General features: G+C 56.5%; 7 protein-coding genes across 7 annotated transcripts; 3 read left to right on the forward strand and 4 right to left on the reverse strand.

The window, feature by feature from the left end:
- Positions 1 to 776: 776 nt before the first annotated feature.
- On the reverse strand, positions 777 to 2603 carry PHSY_004437 (hypothetical protein; the record flags this gene model as incomplete). Its single annotated transcript, XM_012335050.1, has 1 exon — positions 777 to 2603. The coding sequence occupies one exon, from the start codon at positions 2601 to 2603 to the stop codon at positions 777 to 779; it is 1827 nt and encodes a 608-aa protein (XP_012190440.1).
- Positions 2604 to 2950: 347 nt separating this feature from the next.
- On the forward strand, positions 2951 to 4066 carry PHSY_004438 (hypothetical protein; the record flags this gene model as incomplete). The annotated part of the gene is made up of 1 exon (XM_012335051.1): positions 2951 to 4066. One exon carries the CDS (start codon positions 2951 to 2953, stop codon positions 4064 to 4066), a length of 1116 nt encoding a protein of 371 aa, XP_012190441.1.
- A 295-nt stretch (positions 4067 to 4361) lies between these two features.
- PHSY_004439 (catalytic subunit of the mitochondrial inner membrane peptidase complex) lies at positions 4362 to 5276 on the reverse strand (the record flags this gene model as incomplete). The annotated part of the gene is made up of 1 exon (XM_012335052.1): positions 4362 to 5276. One exon carries the CDS (start codon positions 5274 to 5276, stop codon positions 4362 to 4364), a length of 915 nt encoding a protein of 304 aa, XP_012190442.1.
- Positions 5277 to 5818: 542 nt separating this feature from the next.
- Positions 5819 to 10072, reverse strand: PHSY_004440 (hypothetical protein; the record flags this gene model as incomplete). The annotated part of the gene is made up of 1 exon (XM_012335053.1): positions 5819 to 10072. One exon carries the CDS (start codon positions 10070 to 10072, stop codon positions 5819 to 5821), a length of 4254 nt encoding a protein of 1417 aa, XP_012190443.1.
- A 1010-nt stretch (positions 10073 to 11082) lies between these two features.
- On the forward strand, positions 11083 to 11496 carry PHSY_004441 (hypothetical protein; the record flags this gene model as incomplete). Its single annotated transcript, XM_012335054.1, has 1 exon — positions 11083 to 11496. The coding sequence occupies one exon, from the start codon at positions 11083 to 11085 to the stop codon at positions 11494 to 11496; it is 414 nt and encodes a 137-aa protein (XP_012190444.1).
- A 602-nt stretch (positions 11497 to 12098) lies between these two features.
- On the forward strand, positions 12099 to 14045 carry PHSY_004442 (hypothetical protein; the record flags this gene model as incomplete). Its single annotated transcript, XM_012335055.1, has 2 exons — positions 12099 to 12190; positions 13895 to 14045. 2 exons carry the CDS (start codon positions 12099 to 12101, stop codon positions 14043 to 14045), a joined length of 243 nt encoding a protein of 80 aa, XP_012190445.1.
- A 2481-nt stretch (positions 14046 to 16526) lies between these two features.
- Positions 16527 to 17810, reverse strand: PHSY_004443 (extracellular cellulase CelA/allergen Asp F7-like, putative; the record flags this gene model as incomplete). The annotated part of the gene is made up of 1 exon (XM_012335056.1): positions 16527 to 17810. One exon carries the CDS (start codon positions 17808 to 17810, stop codon positions 16527 to 16529), a length of 1284 nt encoding a protein of 427 aa, XP_012190446.1.
- Positions 17811 to 17849: the final 39 nt, after the last annotated feature.

The following is a 17849-nucleotide window of genomic DNA, read 5'->3' on the forward strand; positions in this document are numbered from 1 at the left end:
TTTCTCTTTTTCTTTGTTGGAAAAAGTCGCGGCGGGCAGCTCTCTTCTCCGCCCGCTTTTCGAATTCTTGCTTTCTGCCTCGAAACAACAGTACGACGAGGGCAGACACTAAGAACAGCTGCGCCACGAAGAAGCGTACGGTCTGCCTGCGGGATGGAATTTCAATGAGCGGACAGAAGAAGGCGGAGACACAACTTGATTGCACGTCAACGCCTCTCTGTCGCGGCATGTTCCATCGGCGGCTAACTGTCCAAAAGACCCTGTTCGCATGATCGCTAAGCAGCCTTTGACTTGGCAGTCAGCGACTCGCTTCCAAACATTTGCTCGTCAATCACGGTTTGTCTGCTCAGCAAGGCTTTCACTCATTCTTCACTTGCGGATATGTCTCATTGTCAATGTCCATCCTTTGTCAACCAGGGCTCCTCGTGGCTGACTTGGAGTCCAACTTGCTGCTCTTTCACACGAGGGCAACAAGTTTCAGCACCACTTCACCTCAAGTCGAGCCGGGGCGGAACTTCGTAGGCCGAGAAAAGTCAGCGGATGTGCCAGGTCACTTCGCAAGCTTCAGTCTCTCAAAGAAGCATGGAGCCCGAGATGCACAGAATGATTCGTATCGGCACAGATCCGCACACGATCGGGGCGATTCCGGCCTTGGTCACATTGGCAACCTGTCCGCTGTGGCCACATCCCTCGCATGCCACACTCTAACACACTCCATAGGCTGGGTTGCTGCTCAGTCGAATGCGAGAACGGGCGTTGCATTTCGCTGCGTACTATCACCGTCGTGGGCTTGTTGCAGCACCGCCTCTCAGTGACGGGCTCATCGACCGTGTCCCCGACATGGCCGCTGATGCTGCTGGTAAGCTGTTCACCCTCGCCTTGCCCGAACTCGACGCATTCATTCCCATCGTTGTCGAGCGACGGCTGTCCCCTCGACCCCCCGCCACCGAGTTGCTTCCTCCCGATCCGCTTCCACTACTGAATCTGCTCGCCGCACCCGTGACCAGTTCCTTGATCATCGAGTTGTACATCTCCGAATCCGCCTGGTAGCTCTCCCTCAACGTCAGATGATGCGTCAACAGACTCGATGTCGACGTCGTAATCGTGTTCAGATCTCTCAGCATCGACTTGAGGGCCGGCAGGGAAAGTAGCGTGAGCTGATCCTCCGTTTTGTTTACCAGCTCTTGCGCCCTTCGCAGGTCTACCGCTGGTGCTGGACCCAGTCCGAGCTCCTGCATGCGTCGCTCCACCATACGCTCGCGATTCGTACTCGAGCCCAGCGCTGGACTTGAATTGCCATTTCGTGGGCTGTTGGATGCCGATGCCGATCGTTGTGCTGCTGATGCTGGCGCCGAAGTGCCTGCCAGCTTCAAGCTCGAGCTCCTGTGTGGAACGCTGCCGTTCGAGTCGAGCGGACCAGAAGCACGACCAGCTGCGGACGACTCGTACTTCAACTGCAAGGGCGGGAGTTGTTTTGAACCGCCCGACCCTGATGCAAACGAAGAATGAATCTCGTCCAAGTTGACCGGTACGCCCATCGATATGAGATAGTCGCGTCGAGTCTTGCTGCGCACCCAGTCGATCGGCTTGACCGAGGGGAAGCTGGATAAGTCAGCCCAAAGTTGACGCGATTCTGGGCTCACTAGCACTTGCGATGGTCCTCCCACCTGCCGGAGAGCCGTCGTGTCCAAGCTCTTTTCTGCTGCTGCTGAAAGGGGAAGCAACGCATTGACGGAATTTGCAAGTTCGATCCGACTCGACTTTGCCGTCACTTGCAGAGGGGCCCAATCTCGCGTCGTAGGCGGTGCTGCGTAAGCCAGCGCTGGTGCTGGCGTCTGTCGTGCTGCATCGCCCGTTGGTTGCTCAAGTCCGTCATCACCGAAGTCGTCGTTGCCAAAACCATCATCGTCCTGCGCATCTCCGGTCTCGAAGTCGTCAAAATCGCCAAAGTCATCATTTGCAGCTGCACCTTCCCCTACTCCCGCCGGCTCTCCAAAATCGTCGAACCCATCGTCGTCCTCTGGCGGCACTGAAGAATCCGCTGCTATCGTAACCTTCGCATCAAATTCTTGTGGAGTCACTTCGTGCTCGATGTGCTCAGCTTGGTCCTGCCGCGAGTCTTCGAAGGTGTCTATGTCGTCGTCCTCTTCCTCGTCCGGCTCTGCAAGAGCCTCTGCCGCAGGCTTGTCTGCGGGGGTCTCGGCCGCGATACCTTGCTCCACAGCCGGAGGCGCTATCGTTACTGCCTCTTCCTTCACTTCTGTCATGCTGGACGATGCATCTTCGGTCGGTGTTAATCGAGCCAAGTCTGACGTATGTTCCAAGGTCTGGACTTCGGAGGTCGGTGAGCGAGCAGCATCGGCAGCAGCTCGCGAGGGTGACACTTGCTTTCTTGTCTTCTCCGGGCTATTTGCTCTTGAGTTGGAGGCGGAAGCCGCACCCCAACCCGGATCCTCGTCTTCGTACTCGAGGGACAGGCGTACATTCTCCTTGTCTGCCTCGATTCCTGGTACTTCCTTCGATCGCTTGGCCGCCGACGTAGAAGCAGCAGAAGTTGAAGCACTTGCGGGATCGTCCCAAACTGCGAAGGGATCTGAGTCCATGATTGCGATCCAGCCGGTCAGATCGCCTTGTTCAGCCGGGTTGTGGTTGATGGCAAGGTGGAGCAGCGCGACAAGACCAAGCAAGAGGGGTAGCGTGTGCAAGCTGGCTCAACCGCGTTCGGCGAGAAGACACAGCAGCCGAGAATGTCAGATGCGAAATTTGGCGGCAACCCGATCCACCGATGAGAATTTCCGCCCCTTCCACGATTCCAAGAAACCGAGTTCAACACTTCCTTTTGAACTCATAGGACTATCATCTTCTCTCAGCACCATTTTCGGAGGTGTCTGTCACAGTTCACAGCCTCAATTCGATCCGGCAGCCATTCGAGAAGGCTCAGTCGCCAACGATGCCGGTGGCAGACCCTTCCCTCCCGCTCGAGGGGAACGGCAGCGCTTTACAGCCAGCACCACATTCCGCGAGAGCGTCTCTACCGAACTCGACCGACGCGACGCAGTCCTCCTCGACCTCACCTTCTTCGACCTCGATGCCGACAAAGCGACAGATCCTCAAGCAAGTGGCTCTCTCACCCTTATCGCTTCTCTCGCTACTCCCTATCCCATCACCGCAGCGGCTGCTCCTGCACACACTCTCGCTAGGCCCCGTTCCACGTCACATCGCCTTCGTCATGGACGGCAACCGTCGTTGGGCACGTACATCCCACCACACCATCCAGCAAGGCCATCTGACCGGCTTCGCGACGCTCAAATCCGTTCTCGAGGTGTGTCTGAATCTCGACGGTCTCGATACGGTCACGGTGTACGCTTTCGCCATTGACAACTTTCGACGCAGCGAGAGCGAGGTCAGTGCGCTGATGGAGATTGCAAAGACCAGATTGATCGAATTGGCTGGGCATGGAGAGCTCATCGCCCGCTATTCGGTACGGGTTCGGATCGCGGGTAGGAAGGAACTGCTGCCACCAGACGTGAGGGAGGCGGTGGAGAGGGTGGAGAACATGACCAAGGACAATACAAAGGCTACGCTCAACATCTGCATGCCGTACGCGAGTAGGGACGAGATGACAGGTGCTGCTCGAACCTGCCTCGATCGCAAGTTGAGGGACGTCGAGAGGGCGGCCGTTGCTGCAAAAGCGCAGCAGATTGCATCGGACAAGCGCGATGCAGATTCGCAACAGCAGCAGCAGCAGCATCCTTCATCATTGTCGTCGTCGTCGCCGCCGCCGCTCGAAAACGTCCTCGACAATATCGACTTTTCCATCACTCCCCAAGATCTCTCACAAAACATGCAGTTGTCCCACTCTCCACCACTCGACATCCTCGTCCGCACCTCTGGCGTATCCAGGCTGAGCGATTTCATGCTCTGGCAATGCACAGAGTCGACGCATATGCACTTCGTCGACAAGTTCTGGCCGCAGTTTGGGCTGCTCGACATGGTACCCATCATCTTGGACTGGCAGAGGCACCAGTGGAGTCTGGCGCTGCGAAAATCTTGCGGCTGGGAATAGTTTGCTGCCGGCTACCCGCCTCTTTCATCCAGCGTGCTGCATCCAGCAATCCCGCATACAACGTCATACCCTCTCAGATCGTCTTGGTTCGAACCAATATACCCATTGCATTTTCTCGTCCCCACAACACACCTTGTATCACTAGCCCATGGCATGCGTTGTCCCTCTTGGAATTTGACCTCCTCTATCGCTGTGACCCGTCACCTTGACACATCATCCGCCTTCCGGAGCACCGTCTCCTTGGCAAATTCTTCGAGAATTTCCTTCCGGTCTCGCGTACCATCCTCACCTCGCTTCAATCGACCTCCGTCAAGTTGCTTCCCAACCACCTCGGGTTCGGCCAAGCCCTCGCCAGCACCTTGCCTCTGACCATACCCAGCGGGACGGGACCGTAGTGTCTGCTGTCCGTCGAATTCGCCATGTTGTCGCCCGCCAACCAAACGTGTCCCAGGGGGATGGTGACATACTGTACGTCGCCTTTGGAGCGCACGTACGTGTTTGTTTTTAGGTCGGTGGAAGTGAGCTCGTTGTGCGTGGTGGAGTCTGTGTCCATGCTTTTGAGTAGATCTACTTCTGCAGGAGGAGGGGTTGTGGTGGTGGTGGTGGTGGTGGTGGTGGTGGTGTTGTGGGGGGATAGGATGTCTTCGAATTTGACGAGTTTGGAGTCTAGTCCGGTCTCGTTGCGAGGCGGTGGTGGTGGGGGTTGTTTTTGACCTCTCCAGACGGACATCGGTAGAGGCCTCATCCTCGGATCCAGCGCCACCGTATCCCCCGGTAATCCGATCACCCTCTTGCACACCGTCCTGCTCGGATCGAACGGACTCAACGCAACCACCAAATCACCTACCTTCAAGCCCGTTCCCTGCGCTTGATCCGTCTTCGAAAACATCAACCCTCCAATCCTCCCCCTTGATCTGTAAGGATGTGTCTCTCCTTCATCTTCCTGTCCATCTCTCAAACCTCCGCGCAATGATGAGAGAAACCGCGCAAAAGGCAACCGAAGCTGCAGCAGGAAATCTCCCTCCGGTGCCAAAGTGGGCAGCATCGAGGCTCCTGTAGAGTTGCGGATTTCAAAGGCATGTTCGTTGACCAAATGTATGGCGCAGGCGATTTGAAGCGTGACGGCGGTTGTGTAGGCTGCTTTGCTCAGCCAGGGTCGCCCTCGCAGCGCGCTTGAGAAGCCTCCAGAGTGTGGTCGGAACTGTGACATGTTGTCGATCCACCATGAAGCTCTTGAACGATCAGCCGTTGCTGAAAACCCGAGTGGGATGCGTGGCGGTTTCAAGCGAACCTATATCGCCTCAGAGGTGGTGCTGACGAATGCAGGCTGTACTGTTGATGGTTCGCAGCCCCGACAGTGCGTCTTGTGGGCAATTGTCGTTGGTGTTCATCAGGGGTCAAGAGTTGTTGATGTTGTGAAGAGGCTGTTGCATGTGGAGAACCGAATCGAAAAGTCGCCGAGTTCCGCGATATTTTCGCATCAGGCAGCGGCACGCCTGCTCACATAAGCCCCTCCTCTCACCCTCTTCTCACTCATGACCGTACCACTTTCATCATGGAAATACACAGCGACCAAGCGCTCGCAAGACACGTCGAATCAAGGATGCAGTTTGCCCAACCTGGCGGAATGGCATGGGAGAATGATTGAGCAGAAATACAATTGTGGCAACAAAGCGGAGCGGAGACTGAGGTATATGCAAATAGGTGAGTGGATGCGGATAGCATGCAGCTAGCTGCTGATGCATCGACGTCTCAAGGCAGTGCCGCCTTTGCAGGAAGCGGAGAGAGACGATTGTTTTGCAGGAACTTGAGCGGATTGAAGCCCTTGGAAGCCCGTCGAACGCCCATGTCGCCGGCGCCTCGATGTTGTTCAGCGATGGTCGTCAGCTGAGTGTCCGATGCCCTCCTTAGTCCTTCTGCGTGCGAGCGACTCTGGCGGGCGACAGGTGTGCTACTGGCACGCAACGGCTTGGGAGCTTCTTGAGCCACGTCAAAGTCGCTCATGGAAGAAGAGGCCAAGACACTTGGCTTCGACGAAGACGTCTGCGTCCGCGTCACCTGGCCAGGCGAGACGGCTTCGGCATGGACGCGCTCGACGACATTGGCGGCAGCCGAGGCGCGGAACCAGTTCTTCGAATAGTTGAGCATCGTCCTCGACCTGCGCAAGGTTTGATTGTTCTTCCGCGGCGAGTCGTCTTGACTTTCGGAAGTACTGACAGATGGTGCAACTTCGGTGAGCGGTGTCGCAAGTCCGCCTGCGGCGAGCTGCCTCTCGGACTGTACCGTGCCTCCCATCGACTTGACAATGTCCGCCTGCGCGCGTTTGTGGTTGAGGGCCCCAATAGATGCGTTGGTGAACGCACGGCGAAGCGATCCAGTCACCGACGTGATGGAGTTGGTGCGGGAACGACCGCCGGATCGCGACCTCAGTTGCTGCTGCGAGAAGATCTCGTCCGCAGACGGTCTACGCGGCGCGAGAGCATCAGTTCCGATAGCGTGGTGCAGGTCCTGGGTGCTTGCCATCGGCGACGCATATGCTGACGACAGTGCCGAGTTGGCGCTGAAGTCGGCGGTGGGATCGGTGTCGCCAAAGCCCGCATCGGCAGAATAGGTTCGAGACCTCTTGCCAAACGTCATGGTGAGAGAGTCTCGCATACCGTAAAAGCTGTTGCGAGATCGTGGAGGCAGCGATGACACCGAAGCTCGCAAGTTGTTCGTTGAGTTTCCTGCGGATCCGGTTCCAACGATGGGAGAAGACGTCAGCGAGTGCGAGGCTGATCCCGCAGCAGGTCCGGACAAGGTCAGTCGCGGATTCGAGCTCAGAGGCACAGAGCCAGCGACGCCGAAGCTTCCAAATTCGTGCACAGGGAGCTCGCGGCTGGACGTGACAGGCGAAGTGGGCGTCGAGGCAGAGCCCGGACCCCAGGTAGGGCTGCCGAGCTCTGTGTTGACGTTGAGTCCCGTCGGCGCAAAGATACTAGCTGGTCGCACCCTGTTGGCTTTCTTGAGCAGAGTCGACTTCCATCCCTCTCGGTCAGTCGGCGTATCGAGCTGCAGCTTGGTTGACGATCGCGACCGCGCGCCTGGGTGCACAAATTCGGCCGTGAAGACCAAGTTGTTTGGGTCCTCGTCCGCGTCAGGATTCTCGAGCAGACCTGCACAGCTCTTGCGGCGCTGGATCTTGACGGCCGAGGTCTCCTTCGCAGAAAGGCGATTGAGACCGAGGGAAGAACCAACCGCGGATCCAAGACTGGACCCTGAAGCTGCATATAATGTCGAAAGAGCACCTCCGTCTCGAGCGATGCGGGCTGAGATGACCGAGTCGGACAGGATCATCCCGCGATCCACGATGGCGCGAGAATTAGGCGACGCATGTCGCAGCAAGATCTCGGTCGGCATCCAGGGCCCAGACGACGAGCGCTGACCCTTCTGGTTCGAGCTCGTAGCTTGCGCTGCTCCCGCTGCGTGCATCGCCAGGAATTCCATCAAGGGATCGACTGTGCCCGGCTTGGATGAATCAAAGTAGCCCTGGAATTCCGAAGGGCGACTGGCGTTGGGTGTCGGTGCCTCGGAAGCTTCGAGCAGCTCGCCGTCGGCTGCATCGCCAAAGTAGAGGCTGCACGGAAAAGCTGCCTCGGAACCTGATGGCGAGAATGTTGCGCGAGAAATGGCGAGCGAGAGCATATCGATCCAGAGCTGCCTCTCCTTGGTGTTGGACGCGGCAAGCTCGAAGTGGTGCTCCTTGACCGACAGTCGGAACGAGTGAGGGATCAAATTCCGCTCGTCTTCCACGTTTGAGAGGCGGGCGGCCCACAGCGGGAACCAATGCCGACACTCGTACGTCGAATTCTTGCGAACCTTGACCATGATGAGGAAGCCGTGGTAGATCAAGACGCCGAGGTACTTGAAGCGCAGAGGCGCTACGAGCGGGTTCAAAACCCGGTGATGGTGCAAGACGTCCAGCGTTCCTGAGAGCTGACAATCTGCAAGCGATTTGAGGAAGGACGCTGTAACATTCTGGTTCGGCTCGATGCGCGACAAGATCAGATCAGCACGGAGCTCCGACTCGCGACGCTTTCCGGCCTCGTCCACCTGATCGGCGACTTCTCTCATGAGAGAAATGGCCAGGGCAAGCTCTTCGACGGATCCGCCGGTCCCGGAGCTGTGCTTCTGCAGTGTTTGCAATACGAGCGGATATAGGCAGAGTCGCTGGATGGGCTTGATGAGGAAATCCCTGAACAGTAGTCGTGAAGAGTTCTGGCGGATCGCGTTAGGAGCCAAGTTAGGGGTCGTTGCAGTGCTGCCTGGGTTAGAAGTGGCATGCAGAGTCGAGGTGGAGCTCGAGGAGACGTTCGAAGAGTTGGCGGCAGACATGGGCGTGAAGTACGATGCTGGGCTGTTGGCAAACACGTTGGGTGTGTTGGCGCCGGAGGGTGGACGCGAACCTCCCTTATGAGGTAGCCGAGTAAGCTTGAGGATGTCGGCACAGTGCCTCTCGAAGGCGTCCCAATCGGAATGTCGCTTCTCCGCCTCACGGATCAGGGCCAGCGCTTCGCCATGGCGTGAGCAGAAAGCCTTGTAGCACTCAAGCGAGGGTATCATCTGGTTGAAAAGCTTGGCGACGCGGACAACGGCCTCGTCGGCTTGAGGGCTGAGCGCCCTTTCGAGCTCGGTCTTCTTGACCTCTACGTGTCGTTGCTGTCCAGCCTTTCGGAGTCCGAGGTCAACGAGAATGCCCTCCAGTTTGGCCGACAATTTCTGGTGGGTGCGAAGCAGGTCTTCCGAATTCCTCATGACCAACGCCTGGCGAGCGGGCTGGTCGTTGAAGAAAGGCATCGTGCAGAGGTTGTCGAAGAAGACCAAGACCAGTGTGGCGAGATCATCGGCATAATTGCGCTCGGTGTCGATGAGCTCGAGCAGGGCAGCATAGCGGCGGACTTTGGCGGTCGTGTACGCTGCTTCAGCAATGCTCGGATCCATTGCGCCTTCCTCGGCGAGGTCCGGGTATTCCAAAAGCGCGGCATCGCCTTCAGAGATCAAGGACACGGGAGATGCTTGGCTGGGCTGGAGGCTTGGATCGAAGCTTCCGACTTCGACACGTAGGGTGTCTGCAGATTGCTCCTCGATGTGTGATTTGTAGTTGCTCTCAAATTCGGCGCCTGAAGGTACCGAACTGATGGCTGTATCGAGACTGCCAGCGTGACTGGAGCCTGTGGTAGAGGTGGATGGAGTACGGCTGATGTCAGACTGTGCTGCTGAAGTCTCGGTGCCGCTACCATCGCTGCTACTGTTGTCCGCCTCTTGCAGCTTCGGCGCAACAAGCGGAGTGGGTGGAGGTCGCGAGCCGGTTGACGCGCTGAATGGACTCGAGCCGAGAGCCGCATCGATGACTTCTTCGCTGGTACTGCTCGGCATGCCAGGGAGAGGTGAATGTGCTTTGAGATCAATTGCAGCGAGATCAGGCGAGCTGAGGGCGTCAGCGTAGGCAGAGCTGCCAGACCCTTGTCGGGCTAGTGGAGCGCTATGAGGAGTCGAGCTGCTAGATGCTGTTTGACCGGTCGTGTCATTCCGTACCCCGAAGTGATGAAGGGCGGATGCCTCTTCCGCGTCCGTGAGCACTTGAACCAGAGGACCGGTGACATTACGAGAAACAGCCGACTGCACCTGGAAGGCGAGACCGGCCATGCATGCTGGGACCGTAGAGTCCGTGGACGGAGAGACCGGACTCTCCAAGCTATCGCGAGATGAGTGTGGTGGCTCGAATGTGACTCTGCTGCGACGAGGCAAGGGCGAGTGGTGATCCGGCGAGGAGGCCCGCGGTGTAGAGATTGTAGGCGATGCTATGGAGGAAGAGGTACTTGACCGGCTTGCTGGGTCATCTGCATCATCGCCAGAAGCATCTGCAGGACTGCGATCCGAAGACGGAAACTTCACGGCTGTCGAGATCTTGTCGGTAGGAAGGCGACGCGAGGGGATCGGCACGGCTGATGTGGCTGACTGCATCATGGTCACCGGCACAGCCTGCGGAGAGGTCGAGCCTGATTCGTTTGCAGACATGGTGGAGGACGTGATCGTCGATGCGGTGGTGATTGCGAGTCGCAGTCTTTGCGGGAAGACCGCTTCGTTGGGTTAAGTGCGCAGGCCAAGAGTCCCACAGAGGATGTGAAATGAGTGCGAGCTGCACAGTGATGCGCAAGCGTGCGCAGCGTCGGAACGAACTTACTTCGTGACAAAGAGCCGAACTACGTGCGCGATGCTTGTTCAGCGCCCAATTGAGTTGCGACTCGGAACAGACTTCGGCAGAGCCAAAACAGCTTTGCTTTGAACAATGTCGAGGCGAGGCGCCAAGCAGAGTCGGAGGATCCGCAGAACGAGAAGCGTCCGGCGGACAGCGATAGCGCAAGTGAAAGCGAAAGGGAAAGCGCAGAGAAATTATCTGTTCAGGTCGAGAGAGCCATCTCGCCCCAAATAGGCTTTTGATGAAAGCGGCAGATCAAAGCGGACCAAAAGATCCTCTGTCTGAGTGGGATGCAGACTATCGAGAGCTTAGACAGGCCCTTGAACGGCGGCTGGCCAGTCGGACTCTGCTAAGCAGTCTGAGCAGACGGGTATATCGAGCAGTTTTCGTGGGTATGCGATTCGAGTTGTGCGCGACTTGAGAAGAAACGAACGTCGATACGATGCTGTCGCGGTCGGTGTAGTGGCGGATGAGAAGAAGCGCCTGGTATACCTAAGCACCTTACGTCGACAATGAAGGACTAGGAGAGTGCGTTTGGTATCGAGTCGAGGTAAAGACGGTTTGTGGCCACTGCTATACTGCCCGCTGGTGGTGGTCGAGCCGAAGATGAAGTATGGCAGTCAGAGCCTGGTGTTGCAGTCAAGGTGATAATGATGATGGGGACGACGACGATGATGCTGATGAAGAGGAGGAGGAGGAGGCGCAAACCAGGTGAGGATATGAGCCAAAGCCAAGAAGCAGGATGGGAGGAGCAGGAGGAGCAGGAGGAGCGAGAGGCATGCAGCGAAGGATCCGGAACTCCCGAGTTGACGGACGAGTCTGCAGCATGCAGCCTAGCAGGAAAATCGACAGGACGCCATCCGCAGCGTCAAAAGGAATGCGAATGAAACAGCAGCAGCAGCAGCAGCCAGAAGATTGCGGACCGAGCCGTGTAAGCGAGCAAATCAAACCCTGCACCAGCTCTTTGACAGAGAGCGAGATTGGACGGATGATGAGGACCCAGGAAGAGGATCGAACGCACATCGACAAGGGTCTAGTCGAAGGTCAGCAAGGGCGACAGGCCGATGGGCAGAAGAGCGCTGAATTGCCTTCGAGTGGGGACGTGAGGCAATCCGGCTCAACCCTGCATCTTACAACAATTGCATCGCTTCGCCATCGAGTGGGGCATGCTCCCGCATCGACTACATTTTGACAACCCAGGCCCAGAAATTACAGTAATTGTGGGAATTTCTCGTAAGAGGAAAAAAGAAAGGCCAAATCCGCACATGCAGCCATGACCTTGACACTGCTGAGCTCGAAACAGCTGACAATCGTCGTCCTCAAACCAGATCAAGACCGGAGCACGAGATGCTCACCGGTCTGATTGCTCGCTTGCTCTTGTTAGTGTCCGTTGAGCGGGGCGGAGGCGAGCTTCACGGTCGCGGTTGACGCTCCATGCCTATACTCGCTCAACGCTGCAGTAACTTGCAATGATTCGGTACAGCGGGTGCACCCCTCAAGACAGCACGGTCGGTACGTTTGGAACCTCCCGGAATCCATTCTGTACTGCACGTCTCTTGACGTTTCCACCAGCTTCGTCGAAGCTTGGCCAGGCACGCTCTCGAATATGCTCTTCTGGCTGTGAGCTCTGGCTAGCGACTCATTCAATGTCGGATCGAGAAAGCAGACTTGTCCTATACCAGTGACTAGCCATGCTATCAAAACATTCAGGTTGTCACAGAAGAGAGATCTCGAGCGAGGAACAACATAGAATAATGTGTTTCGGAAACGCCGCTATCGGCGTTGAGGGTCCACATGCCGGTGGCCTTCGTGCCCTCCCTCACATCTCCTACTTCCCTCTCCGCGAACTCGATTCGGATTTTCCGAGCACAGACAAGTGCATCCGTGTAAGTCGTGAATGGAGGATGGCACCGCCGACGCTTCTGACACGAACGAGATGAAAGCAGCAAAACGCATGAGAGCGAGATGCTCAACGGCGACCGCCTCTATTCTTGGCCAAGCTTGGCTACTCGCATCTCCGACGCAGCCGAGAGCCACTCGACTCGAGTCGAAGAGGCGACCGGTTGAGGAAAACTTGGCGGCAGCTAAAACGCAGAAGAGAAGATCAGACGCAGAATGTCGCAATCGCGTCTCCGGTCCCGGCCCCATCTCGAACCCTTGCGGATCAATTTTTCCGCTTTAGCGGGTGTGAGCGTGCGTGTGTTTGTTGTGTTGTTTTTTTTTTGCGATGGAAGGATCGCGACACGGCTACAGTAGCGGAAAAATCATGATGAACATAAACTTCAAAATTGTGATTCCTTGCTTTTTTTGGTCGGTGTTGCCGCAATCGCACCCGGAGTTGAACCTCGCTGAACAAGTCAACCCGTAACCTCCGTTCAGTTGGGCGGCGCGTCGGTCAAAGAGAAACGCAACGCTCTCGTTTCTCGGCCAATCCGATCTTGAACGATTCCCGCTCGTTTTGGTTCTGAGCTGACCGCGTGGAAGAGTCGAAGCAGCGTACAGTGCCCAGTCGCTCCGCTAAGAATATAGATAGCCATCCTGGGGATGGAAATCCTCCGATGTCGATGCGTGTGAAGAATTGAGTCGAAGCCGAACTCGGTGGCGCATTCCAATGGTGACGAAGGTGAGGGCTTCGTCGGATATCACATGCGGACGCGAACAGCCGACACGTCGGCACGCTTTTGGACACCCACATGAGCCACCGAGCAAGGACAGGCATCAAGGCAAGATCAAAGAGGCGCTGTCGTGCTTTGTGCTTTTCTCTTTGGCTACTGATCGCGACACGATTGCTCAGTCAGTCGTGTAACAAGAGGACCAACGCGAGAGAGTCTCGATCCGCATCGAGGGTTTAGTCCCGTCGTTCTCAGCACGCGTTCCGTTTCCTGGGTGTGTAGCGGATTGCGGACCTCTGGCCAAGGGATTGATTGGAAATTTCTTTCGAGCGCTTTCGCCCAAGCCACGATCTTACTTGAACCCTGCAGTGGACAAACAGGTGCGACGTCGATCGGTGGAAATTTCCATTTCGATTATGGGATAGGCTGGAGACGAGCTACTACTGTAAGTCGAAGAGCAAGCCACCATGTGTGCAAATAGATACAGCAACGCAGGCACGACTCAACGTATGCTCCTCGCTCTATCTCCGTGCGCGACTCATTCCAGCAACTTCTTTGGCTTCGATGCGGAATCCTGTCTCATCGCCGTCAGCGAGCGGAGCTGGTCGATGACGACAACTCCGCCTAGACAGGTTGTGTGAGATTTCGCAGTAAGCAAGCATGCCGGTGAGGATGCTTCTCGAAGCCTCAATACAAACAAGGAAACGAAGCATGCCGAACTAGTCGATTCCTGGAGAGTGACGACTCCGCGTAGCCTGCGAGGAGAAGGTTCTTGACCAGCCTGCAGCGATGATCGACCGAGGCGACTACGGGTCTGAGCTCGCGATGTCGACCGGAACCACTTATCAGCAGCTTTTGGTCTCAGGTCCCTTCGTCTCGGCTCGAGAACGACACACCTTCGCCTAGTTCTCAAGAAACGAATGCCTCGGAAGGCTGTTTGTCAAGCCAATAGCGACCGAAGCGTAACGCTTTCCGCAGGTCAGAGAGGACCACGCCGACTCGATATCGACATGTGCAAATTTATTTGATGAGCTGGGCTGGAGGCGGGGCGGACGTGTCTCCATCCTGGCCGGTACACGGCACCGGCCAACGCAATCGCACTCCTGACATCGAAGAATGCAGCGTCTGAGACCGGAACCTTTGAATGTACGGAGCGGAGCGGCTTCGGCGCGACAAAAGTCCGGGTGCATTTCCTCGCCCGGTCAGCGCAATTCGCAATTCCAGGGCAGCTCAGCGTGCCCACACCTCCTCTTCCAATTGGGCCCCTTGGACGCGGCTCCCAAATATTCAAGTCGTCAAGGACAGCCAATCATTGGTCAGCAGCACAGCACAAAAGCAAGGCAAGTTGGCCGATTCGATCTGCTTACCCGGTGTGTTGCAACCGTTCTCAATACAGTAATGCCAGAATCACGACCTGCAGTGTGCAACGTTGCAAGTGAGGCTAGGAAGAGGCAACAATCCGGCTCACGATCCAAACGAGACAGGGTCCAACCTAGGCACCGCAAAGAGTCCACGCTGCTCGTACCCAGAGCACCGTAACGTTTTCCTTTCTTGTTCACACTCGACCGTCAAGGTAGCCACCAGCCGAGGTCTTCTAACATCGAACTGTGTTGTTGAAATCAGCCATACGAAAGCTCTAGTGTCGAACTGGTCAAATCTCACGACGGTCTTGTTTGTGCCTCGCTTCGAATTACCTTACACCATCAACGAGGTCCCGGTCTCGACTGAGTTTGGGCGTGCTACCGATGAAGATGGTGCTTGCGGGAGCCTGCAACCGCCTTGGGTGGTTTTGGTGCTCCTTTTTTTTCGATCCGCGGATCGTCGAGAAGAAATCATGGAAATTGCCGCGGGAACAGAATGACATCACTTTGCAGCCGGGCCTTGATCGCAGATATGCGGAGGTGAGGCTCGACATTTTTTGATGTTATCACAACAGTCTAACAAACAGTGGGTGACAAAAAATCGTCGTAGATACACAAGGGTCCAAAGGATGCATCTCTTCCTGCAACGTGTGCATCAAAAGCATGTACACGCACACCTCCTCCTTGCAGGAGCCAATCAGTGTCACGACATATTCACTCCGAGCACGTTCACCCATCGGGCCATCGCAGCAATACACGGACACCCCTCCGAACAACACACTAGCCAGATAGCACCAACCCAATCAACTTGGGGCCTGACGCAATGGCAGCCAGAACCACTGCCCAAGTTTTGCACTGGAAAAAGCCTTGGTAAGCGAGGGTCGGGAAATGCCCGACGACCGCGTGCTTTTTTCTGTCGCGCGCACGCATATCCCGACACCTCACTTGCAGCACTCTTTGCCATTCGCCTGGAACGGTCATTCGCTTCGAAGGGCGACGCACTGCCGACCAGCTCGCCTTGTCGTGTCGGATCAAGCGAAGCCTCCCATGGGTATGCAATGGCTAGCTGCACACCAACGGCCAAGCATATTAGCGCCAAATAGGACGAAGCGCTTATCGGGTAGATGCAAAATGGAGCAAGACTTCTTCTTGGCATGCTTTTGGACCGCAATCACCTGTTTTTTGGACGTCTCACCTCCTTAGGATGGAGCTCCGCAGGTTTGCCTTGGCAAAGCTCCAATTTGGGTGACGTCCCTTCAAGACACGCAGAGATGATCTTGTGGAGAAGCTCAACTTGTGCTCTCAAAGTGACCGGAGCACTGTAGGCACCCAGGTAAAGGTTGGCATCTCAGCCCGTCGGGAAGCGAGCTGTGGACGAAAAGAAAATCGCCTTTCTCGTTTGCCCCTCGCTCTGCTCTTTTCATAGGGCTCCTAAGGTGAGCCGTGCTTCGGGGCGAGATGAGTATCTCCAGATTCCCCAGCCTTCGGACAAGTTGATCCGCCACAGAAAGAGGACCCTGCAGAGAAAGGAAAAGGCTTTTGGCGCGCAAAGACCCTTTTGGATGGTGGGTGCTTAAATTGACCGACGCAGCTTGCCTTTTCTCCCACCAACGCAAAATTGCTCCCATGACCAGCGTTGCTCGCGTAGCTTGAAACTGCACCGCCTTTGCCCTGACCGCGGTTCACGACTTTTTTGAGCGCAACAACTCACCACATGGTTGCGGCGTCTGCTCTTGTGTTGGTGTCGAGGATGCAACCATGGCTGGTATCAAGGTGCAACGACGGTGTGGGCGAGTGGTGATGAAACGAGGGTGGGCGTGGTCGTCGCTGTTCCGAGGCCCTCATGCTTGCAGCCAAATCTACAGCAATCGATGGGTGAACGTGGGTTCAGGTGTGCATCGCGAGCGATTGTTGTGGGAGCCTTGGTGGGAGCGCGAAATTCCGATGTGTTGACCGAAAATACGGGCCGTCGGCCAGGTTTCTGTTGCATCCAGTCGTGGGAATCGGGCTCGTGCGTCGTTGGTATTTACACGTTGTTTTCAGGTGACATCTACTGGAGACTAGCACACTCCTGTTTCAGGCGTGATGTGATCAACACTGATGGCACTGTGGAGTTGCAACGCCATCAACATTGTTGTTTACGGGGCCATCAGGAAGGGTGGTGCAAAGTCGCTCGTATTGGTGAAGAAAAGTGAGAAGGAGACAAGTGACGATTGGACAACGTACTTTATACAAAGCTCCGCTCAAGCTCACTCGGAGCTGATACGATCAAAGTTGGCATCAAAGAAGAGATCCCGTCCCATCTTCGTCCCTACCTCGGAAGCGATCGTCTCTCCCTGCCAATCCGTCAGCCGGAACGTGACCATCGTCGAGCTCTGATCGAACTGCCTGGTAGCATCCTTCAGATCCCACTTCCAATACGAGCTGTCTACATGACCCGCTTCCATCCACCCGTTTCCAGCGAACTTCATCTCGACCCTGACCACGGCCTCATGATTACCCCTGATCTGAACCTGGAAGAAGCCCGGGCTGGCACCTTCCCTCCAGTGAACCTGGAGCTTGCTGATCCCACTGTTGCTGCGTTCGAACGCGTCTTTGCAGTTGACAAACTTCCAGGTGATCGGAAGCTTGCTACCAGCGGCATTGTTGGTGACGCTGTTCCACGCATCGAGGTGCATGTCGAGACCGGAGTAGCACTGATTTACGCCAGGGCAGAGGTCGCTGACGATGGCAACGGTCTTTTTGCCAACGGGTAGCGTTCCACGCGAAGGCTGTTCGACCGACCACTCGCGGTTCTCGAAGAGAGAGGCAGAGGTGGAGGCGATCTCGACACAGGTCCCGCAGGCAAGTCCGTCTTGGAAGAAGGACTGATCCATGGCGACAAAGGGCAGGTTGTGGTGAGGTAGAGAGTCGAACATGCATGCTCCTCCTTGCCAGAGTCCAGCGCCGCCGAATTGGGTTCCGGGACCGTGGTGGATGAGCGAGGGGTTGAACCAGGAGGGGTTGGTGGTGGAGGTGGTGGGGAGCGTGGTGCTCCCGCGGACGCCTTTGCATGAAATGCCGGAGCCTTGGGCGTTGGAGGAGGGTGAGGAGCTCGGGGCGTAGCCTTCGGGCTGGGTGGTGCTGCCGGGGCTGGGGTGGCCTTGCTGAGAGCCTGATTGGGGGGTGTTGGAGTTGCCTTCGGAGCCCCATGATGCACTGCCAGGAGCAGGCTTGCTGCTACCACCAGCGGAAACGTCGCCGGGCTTAGACGAGGTGTTTGGGTTATCGCTACCATCGCTTCCGGAGACAGGTGGAATTCCAGCAGCAGCAGCACCAGCAGCAGCACCAGGCTGCTGATCAGCTGAGTAGCCCTTCGGCTGCGATCCCTGGTCAGCATCTATTTGATCAGAAGGCGCGCCTACGGAAGGAGAGCCAACACCACCACCATCGTGGTTGACAGGTGGCACACTGCCGCTAGCTTGACCGAGAGCGCCGCCGTTCGAGTCCTGAGCCTTGTGCTTCGACGCACACTTGCCCTTCTTCTTGTGCATCTTCTTCGGCTGTTGATGGTCGTCTCCAGAAGAACCTCC

This window comes from Pseudozyma hubeiensis (assembly GCF_000403515.1).
Source record: "Pseudozyma hubeiensis SY62 DNA, scaffold: PHS45, whole genome shotgun sequence".
Classification (NCBI taxonomy): Eukaryota; Fungi; Basidiomycota; class Ustilaginomycetes; order Ustilaginales; family Ustilaginaceae; genus Pseudozyma; species Pseudozyma hubeiensis.